We start from the raw sequence: 8,661 nt of genomic DNA, 5'->3' as shown, positions 1-8,661 counted from the left end.
ATTTGATGGTTTGACCTGAATAAGATTCCTCTTCCTTTACACCTTTTCTAATCGGCCCAGGATCCGACCCCTCCTCTCTCTGGTCTTGCCGTCACAACACCACGCTCCCTCATCTCCAGATTCTAGCACACGCGAGAGCCAGCGCAACAATTGTGGCTTGTGAATAGAATTCATCGATCCGCCCAACTGTTTCAGACCGCGCCCAGCTACAACAACAACATGGCAGATCACCCTGGTCTTAGTGCAAAGGACGGCCAAGCGGTACGTCATGTTCATCTCGACGCCCACGCCATTTCTCCATACCCCTCAACTTTTGAGCTACGCATTAGACCTCGATTTGTCTGAGCAGTCTTCCCATACACAATGCTAACCTTGTGCTCTGTAGCTCGTGGACAAGCTGGCAGAAGTATCTGCCAATATGAGGCAAGCAGCTACCCTTGCAGATTCGTTTGCGCACTCTATTGCGCAGCTATTCCCCGGTACTGTTAGTGCGCCACAGCCGACCGGTGAGTAGACTTTCCCCCAAGCTCCCAACCGCCCGATGCTTATTATGTTTGCAGTTGTCGTTGGCAAGAAGCGAGGCCGTGTGCCCAAGGAAGGAAAGCGCGTCAAGGACCCGAATGCTCCCAAGCGTCCGGCGACATCATACATCATGTTTCAGAATGATATTCGGGATGAATTGCGTCGAAAGCACCCGGGTTTGCCTTACAAGGGTGAGTTGATTCATGTACTACAATGGACTGCAACTGAGCCCGACACAGAGTTACTTGGTAAGGTCTGAGGCATGGGCTTCGCTGGGTGAAGACCAGAAGAAGGCATACCAAAATGTTGCCGATACCAACATGGCCAAGTACAACCGTGCGGTCATTGATTATAAGGGGTCCTTGAATGGACATGCTGCTGTGAGCACATAATAATACACTTACGCCCCTCCCTGAACTCATATGTGATGGAATGCTAGGCTACTCCTGGGTCTGCAGCTCCCACACCAGAAGGTGATGAAGAAGAAGAGGACGAGGAAGAAGAGGAGGAAGAAGAAGAGGAAAATCCTCCTGCCAAGAAGTCCAAACCCACAGTACGCATGGTATTTTATGATTCTCTCCTATACTTATTTATTATTGTTCAGGCTACTGCTCCTGCTCGTGCAGTCGAATCCGAGGAGGATTCGGATGCAGCATCATCTGTGTCAGAGGAATCCGATGACACTCCCGTTGCTCCACCACCACCGCCCGTCAAGGCGACCAAGCCCCCCAGCAGTGTCAAGGACAAGAAGAAGTCGAAGAAATAGTTATTAGTCGAGCAAACTGATTGTCTGGCCTATATATTCATACTGTATTCCCTGACTTTTTGGATTGTTTTTTGTTCTCTTCTTGGTTCGTTGTTTGTTTCGTATACTTTCATCCGTGAGACAAGACACACCGCTGTAGTGTCTTGCTTTGCTTTGTTCATTCCATACTAGTACAGTAATATGTTTGCTACACCCACCCACTTGGTTCAATAACATTAACAACCCCGGATTAACTCTTTATCAACATATCGCACGTGATGGCGATCTTCGACATTAGATAACCGCCCAGCGCCTGGTAAATTGTGCACTCGTCCTGACCGCCGGCAAAAGTTGCGAAAGAAAAAGAAGGATTTGGTAGGTTGCTTGTAACCTAGTAAGTAATTAGTAAGAAACCGTTATATCAAGTATCTGAAATATTCCCGAAAAAGTTTTACACTACGTTCTCAGTATTGGGGCACCTTCTCTCGACAAATGAAACCTTCGAGTATCACTATCATAGCTCGCAACATCGCCAGTCGAAGTTCGTTCGCGACTTCTTCTAAACAATTCTTACATGTATCGGCTACTGCAAGGAGAGACAAGACGCCGAGGGTGACGACTAAACCTCCATCTCTCGTCCCCACGCGACCGTTCCCTCCTCCAGAGGGCCTGTCATCGAACTCCGACTCTGCGACGTTCGACGCCAAATTATGGGCATCTATGCAACCTCCCCCTGCTTCCGCTCTATCTGCGCTTGCTGCTCGACTTCGTCTCTCAGTTGCTTCGGACGCAAATTCGGACAACACTATTACACTCCCGCTCCTGGCTCAAATAGTAACTCATCCTTCGTTCGTTGATTTACATCAGAGACATTATCCTCACGAAGCTCCACCTGCGCATAACGGTCTATTGGCGGCTCTGGGGAACCAGCTGATGGGGCTGTTTGCGATGGAATGGATAGTCACTACATACCCGCATTTACCTACCAATGTGGTCAAGGCCACCGTAACTGCATATGTAGGTCCAACCACGTCGGCCATGATAGCAAAAGAATGGGGTGTGGCACCTCTTGTACGGTGGATGCGAAAGGTAAGCTGCGGGATACATTGAATTGGACAGCGGGTGGGTTTACTGATATTCCATAGCCAGGGGCTCTGACAAAAAGACCCATCTACCACGATGATGCACTAGCATCAGTCGCACGGGCTATTGTCGGTATCGTGTATCATGCCAATGGATCCTCGGTTGAGAAGGCTAGAGAATTTGTGCACGCGCACTTTCTAAGTAGGTTAGTACTTTGCTCCTGACTCGAGTTGGTGTGATTTTCATACTGTATTCAAGGGAACTGGATATACGACCTTTGCTCAAATATAGCGATCCCAAGTTGGCCTTGATCCACACTGTTCGAAAATATCAGCGGGAGCCCCCAGTCTCTCGGTAGGCGTGACCAAACAGATTTTACCATTTGGGACTAACTATGATTTTAAAGTCTGTTACAAGAATCAGGTCGCGAGTCCAACTCACCTACCTTTATTGTAGGTGTATTCTCAGGAGAGGATAAACTCGGTGAAGGATTTGGTAGCTCCCTGGATATGGCGGAATACAGGGTGCGAAAATTTTTGATTACATTGCTGGATGTATGCGCGTACTCAAACTGAGCCATCCTAGGCCGCTGAAAACGCAATGCATAGGTTATATCTGACACGACAGCCTGTGACCGACTCTATGCTTCCAACCACTACTTTTCCAAGCAGTCTGCCAGTCGATGATCCGACTACATCTCAAGAAAAGCCCGAACATCAATTCAAGTTACTAGAATTATCCGCCAGTTCTTCTGGATTGGGCTCAAATGATTCAAAATATACCCCAGGATTATTGGGCGACAGTGAGGCGCGTTACGGTAGTGCTGGTCGCTCTGGAATCAAGGTGGGAAGCAGGGGGTCAGCTTTAGATAGATCATAGCCATAATTTATAACTTGTGATCTTTGCGTATGAATTCACTATCAAGAGCACAACATTTACGTTACTGACAATCTTGATTCGTCTAAAAACAAAAAATTTGGTGTTGGCACGCGAGCGGTGTCGGGAGTCTCTCGAGCATTCGTCGAGTTTTGGTGATTAGGGTCCACCCTAGGAGACGTGAGGGTCACGCCTCTGCGCTTCATCTCCTTCGACGACCGTCGTTGCCTCAACGATCGAGAAATATCGATTTATACGTGCAACAGCCGCACCGAATAATTACCAGATATAGCATAGACGATATATACTCACCAAGATGGCCCAACCACAGTCGTTTATTGGGTACGTACGCGCTTGCTTGGGTATTCATAGCGGCACTATGATTATATACGCGTTGCTATGATTCAATCCGCACCTGGATGGGCTGAATAACTCTGGGTTTAGTGCGCGTATATCGCTTACGTCCGTTGCGGACATTCGATACAAAGGCATACTCATGGGCATTAATCATGCCGAGTCGACAATCCAGCTCTCTGATGGTAAGTAAATTACATCTGTGATACTCTTAAGCACTAAAATGCATTGGAACTATTTAGTTGTATCAATGGGCACGGAATCACGTCGTCCTCCTGCAGAGTTCATTCCCCCCTCCGACACATCCTATGGGACTGTGGTATTTCGTGCAACCGAAGTCAAGGATCTTGCCATAGACCCAACACCCCCGGCCGCAGGGTTGTTTAGAGATCCCGCTGTGTTAGGTGTAGGTTGACTTACATATTGTTTTACTAAATGCCTGACCCTCTGGGCGATCGCGTGTATTTTCGTAGGCAGGACCCCAACCTCCTGGCCCGTACGGAGGATATCCTCAGCCAGGATATGGCCAGATGCCAATGGGACCTCACGGACCTCAAGCTGGGCCCCCTCGAGGCATGGGACCGCCTCCTGGCCCACATGGCGGCTATCCTCAACCCCCTCAGCAGCGGTATATGAATGGTCCGCCGCCACCGCAAAACGGACCTCCGCCTCAGCCCGGAAAACCCAATGAGCAGCAACCAGCACAACTGGCAGGGGCTTCAGGAGAAGAAAATGCTCAGTCCCAACCCTCAACTCAAGGTCAACCTCAAGCACAGCCGGTTCGCCCTGTCCCCTCTGCCGGGGGAGTATCGAGCGATATCGCAAACCAGGATGCTCCTGGTGGTACCACTCGGCCGAATGCATCGGTTCGCTCTGCGTCGGCTACGCTGGAAAAAGTTGAACGTGCTATGGATGAATTGCGCCAGCCTGCTCCCAGTAACGCCCCACAAGGGGGACGTGGTGGTCGTCGGGGTGGTCGTGGTGGAGGGGCGCAACACACCGCGGGTCGAGTTCAAGTCCCGGACACAGACTTTGACTTTGAGGCCATGAATGCCAAATTTGACAAGGCCAACTTGCGGCCCAACGAATCAGAGAGCGATAGCGAATCGGAGAGTGAGGATGATGCCCCTGTTGAAGGCGACAAGAAAGAAAAGGGGGCCAAGTTCTACAATCCTCAGCGAAGCTTCTTCGATGATATTTCAAGCGATTCAAATCTTAAGAATGAAGGAGGCAATCCTGTTAGGGGTACGTGGAGTGGTAGGGAGGAGTGTCATTATCTAACATGGCTGATAGGACGTGGGCGTGGTCGCGGAGCCCTTGGTCGTCAGCGCCGGGAAGAAGAGCGTAACCGCAACTTGAGTACATTTGGTGAAACGGGAGCTGGTGCGGGATTCAACAATGGCTTTGGGTACGGATGTCTCTTTGGGAAGATTTAAAGTAGCGTTAATGAACTAACATTAACATCTATACCTCGCAGTCAAGGTGCTGGAGGCTTCCAAGGAGGCTCTGGTGGGCGCGGAAGACGTCGCTGGGGAGGTGGTCGTGGAGGAGGTAACGGTAGGGTGGGTGCAAAGTATACAATCAAAGCGAGCATCAATTGAATAATTTCGGTAGGGCCGGGAAGCAGCAGCACGCGCATCTTAGCTAGTGCTAATGAAATTTGAGTTACATTGGAGTTGGCCTGATTTGTGAGACGACTTTGGCTGTACACACTGTATGATTATGTAACACTGTTTGGGAAGCGCTGTGACCTGACAGCTGGTTGATCGGCCTGCTTCTTCCTACCAATTCTAAGTTTATCTTCCGGCTGTACGGGAATTTCTACAAGAGTCATTATCTCATTGCAACAATAACGAGTCTCTACCGGTCCTGAAAGCCATTGTACTGAAACTTTTGAAAGCGATTACCTCAGATCTGCGGATCGACACAACATATCTGGAGCGTGCGCAGCTGTTTATTACTTCTTATATTCCAGTAATTCAACGAAATCAATGGGCTCGAGAAGTACGTATCGAGGTATCATATTAAAGTTGCTGACGACTTAAGCGCTGTGCTTTCTGTAGTTGAACTCGACGATTTTGACGTTGGTATGTCCACATACGCGAGCGTAAAGTAACATTATCTGACTTGCTCAAGCATCGACTGTGGATGCGGCAACTGAACAAAATTCTGCTGCCTCTGTGTTCTCCTTCTCCTCATCGCGTGATGGATCTGCTATGTTGCGCGAGGCGGAGGGGAGAATATTCAACTCACAAAACGAACTATACTACCTCCCAGCAGGTAGGTATTTTGGTTGCCCTTCGGCTCGCGATCGGCGGAGCTCGGCCCTGACATAATCATCGCTAGACGAACTTGAATACTCACGTCTCGACAAACAGCATCTCGTCCATTTGCTCATGAACGATGGACTAATTCACCGCAACGTTGTGAATAAAGTCAGAGCTGTGTTGGATCCCAGCAATGTAACGTCAGACGGAAGTCGCAGGAGGGTATTAGATCTTGGTTTGTTGAAGAGCATTTAGTCAAGGTTAAACTACTAACAATTGAGTCCTTTTATTGGGGCCGTATTAGGGTGTGGAGGTGGAAACTGGTATGTTTATTCGTCTATTATTCTGGTAGATCCTAATGGGCTCGATTAGGGCTATATCCATGGCGCTAGAGTTCCCTCATGCAGAGGTGGTCGGAGTTGATCTGGCACCAAACACTTCAAGGCATGTACAAACCTGGGCGCGAAGTAACTTTTGCTAAAATATTCGCCTTTCTATAGACCTCCCCCACCTAACTGCCGGTAGGTTTAATATCATGCTGCATAGGATTTAGAAAAATAACTCTGAGCTTAGGTTTGAATTCGATGATGTGAGAGCTGATGAGTACACTTATGGGAGGACATAATTATTAATAACACAGCTAGTTCAATTTAGGGATGTCGCATTACCATGGAATGTTCGATGTGATTCATGCACGCAGTTCTGCCAACGGGGTAAATCTACTTAGTAGCCCCGCATATAATCTGTTCGAATAATATTTCAGGTCACTAATTTCCGAGAGTTTATAAACGACATGGGACTTTGCTTGCGACCAGGTTCGTAGATTGTCCTAAACCATATAAAGTCCATTAAATGTGTTGTGACTGCACTTTTATATGTTAGGTGGTATTTTGTTGGTGATCGAAGGGGATTTGCAATTATGGTCGTACAACAGGGAGCCTCAGGAGATTGCTTACGGCGATGGTGATCGAAACAAAAGTTGGATGGCGAGGATGCTTTTTGGTGCGTTACTTTTAAATATAACAAGAAAGGGTATATGGTTGCTTGAGCTTCTGTTTATCCCAGAGGCGTTCAGTACTATGAAGGGTCGTGGTTCACACGTAGATGCCAACGTCAACCTTTACAATTGGTTGTGTCAGAACCCGCTATTTGAAGACGAGGACTGGGGAAAGTTGTTCACCCCTATCGGACCATGGGAACGAGGTATGAACTATCGCCGCCAGGTTCGGCTTCACACGAATGTATTGATAAATGATATAGGTCGGACGACTGCCGAAACTAACAAACTCCAAATAATTGGTGAACTCATGCGTCAGAATTCGTTGGTGTGTCAAGCTTCGTGTGTAGTTACCGCTTGTTTGATATTCAACTGGAACCAGGCTTTCGTCAGAGCTCTCAAACCTCTCTTGATTTCCGAAGGATATGCTCCTGAAATCGTTGACCGGTTTATCGCGGGCACTGACAGAGGTAAGTTGAAGTGCATGGTTGAGGCAGTAAATTAAGTCGATCGATTTCAGAGCTATCTGAACTAAGCATACATATGTACGTCAAGGTAAGCATTATATATCTTTGGGCCTACTTGCAAGTAGCTTGTCAATTGTCTGACCTTGCCACAGTGGCACTATGCATGGGCAGTTAGAAAGGCAGAGTTAGATCCTGGTCTTGTACCTGTTGACGAAAGATCAGCTCAGGCTGAGAGTGGCCCAGAGACAACCCCCTCCACCTCCACAATTTCAACTGTGGGCTCTCCACTCACCGTCGACGGACTGTCAGACCCAAACCAGTTTTCTCTGGAGAAAGATGGTGAAAACAAAATGCATATTGGATCCTCCTCCGTCGGCAGCTTGGAACGCATGTCAGATGTAGGGCTGTGGGCCGCGCAAAGCTCGGGAGTCGCAGCTGCCGAAACAGACTCTGGGAGTGAACATGGTTCCGAGGAGGAATTTATTGACGTAGATAGTGATGGCGATGTAGATATAGAAGATGTGACAGATGCGTAGAAGCGATGATACGTATAATGCTCTGTATCTTCGTTATAAGACTAATTGCGCTTGTTTGTCCAAGTGGTATATGACATCTTGTAATTGGAAATGGGTGCATTCTTAATTTTACCATTTCACTTCTTGGTGTAGTGTGAGCTCAATTTAACCAGCTTACACCAACGAGAGCTAAAATAGGCTATTTATATCACCTATAACCTTGTTTAATAGTACAGCCATGAGTGTACTGCGCCCTTTTAGAGCCACAGATTTATTCAAGTTCAACAATATGTAAGAGAATTTGGATCCACTATGGGATGGGTGAGCATTGATCACGTACACCCTGGCAGTAACTTGGACGTTTGGACAGAAACAGTGGGATGTTTCACCTAGTACTTGGTTCGTTCTTAACCAGTTTGCCTAGTAGTACAGTATTTCCTTTTATTTGTCTTACCTTGCCAAATGGCCGGAACTGTGTGCTGCAGAAATTTCACCTTCTGGGAAGATGATGGGGTACGGTGAGTCCTTCGCCGGTAGTTATCTACGATGTTATTCATTGAACACTCTGCGATCTTGCTATAGTTATTGGAAAGGCAGAAGGTATAGGTATCGAGTGGCATGGTCATGTCACTGCCATTACTGTTGCCCCAGAATACCGCCGTTTATCAGTTGCGAGAAGAATGATGGATTATTTGGAGCGAATATCTGATCAGCATCACAACGGTAACAAGATTTGATTTATCTCTGACCAACAACTTACTTCTCTGCGGTGTCTAAAGGCTATTTTGTGGATCTCTATGTACGATGCAGCAATCATACCGCAATCAATATGTAT

The 8,661-nt window shown here is 47.6% G+C and overlaps 2 protein-coding genes across 2 annotated transcripts; both read left to right on the top strand.

The window, feature by feature from the left end:
* Nucleotides 1–219: 219 nt before the first annotated feature.
* RhiXN_02656 (60S ribosomal protein L3) lies at nucleotides 220–6,328 on the top strand (the record flags this gene model as incomplete). Its single annotated transcript, XM_043322473.1, has 22 exons — nucleotides 220–261; nucleotides 386–506; nucleotides 561–717; nucleotides 776–902; nucleotides 962–1,075; nucleotides 1,127–1,275; nucleotides 1,717–2,356; nucleotides 2,413–2,555; nucleotides 2,609–2,704; nucleotides 2,757–2,874; nucleotides 2,936–3,207; nucleotides 3,671–3,765; nucleotides 3,823–3,986; nucleotides 4,054–4,825; nucleotides 4,874–4,963; nucleotides 5,058–5,142; nucleotides 5,556–5,584; nucleotides 5,644–5,667; nucleotides 5,717–5,860; nucleotides 5,927–6,082; nucleotides 6,152–6,170; nucleotides 6,220–6,328. 22 exons carry the CDS (start codon nucleotides 220–222, stop codon nucleotides 6,326–6,328), a joined length of 3,666 nt encoding a protein of 1,221 aa, XP_043177969.1.
* A 175-nt stretch (nucleotides 6,329–6,503) lies between these two features.
* On the top strand, nucleotides 6,504–7,847 carry RhiXN_02655 (N-acetyltransferase; the record flags this gene model as incomplete). Its single annotated transcript, XM_043322472.1, has 8 exons — nucleotides 6,504–6,560; nucleotides 6,611–6,662; nucleotides 6,730–6,849; nucleotides 6,913–7,050; nucleotides 7,108–7,172; nucleotides 7,227–7,314; nucleotides 7,365–7,399; nucleotides 7,464–7,847. The coding sequence occupies 8 exons, from the start codon at nucleotides 6,504–6,506 to the stop codon at nucleotides 7,845–7,847; spliced, it is 939 nt and encodes a 312-aa protein (XP_043177968.1).
* Between the last annotated feature and the right edge of the window lie 814 nt (nucleotides 7,848–8,661).

This window comes from Rhizoctonia solani, chromosome 3 (genome assembly GCF_016906535.1).
Source record: "Rhizoctonia solani chromosome 3, complete sequence".
NCBI classification, from domain to species: domain Eukaryota; kingdom Fungi; phylum Basidiomycota; class Agaricomycetes; order Cantharellales; family Ceratobasidiaceae; genus Rhizoctonia; species Rhizoctonia solani.
This window is presented reverse-complemented; position numbering and strand designations above follow the sequence as displayed.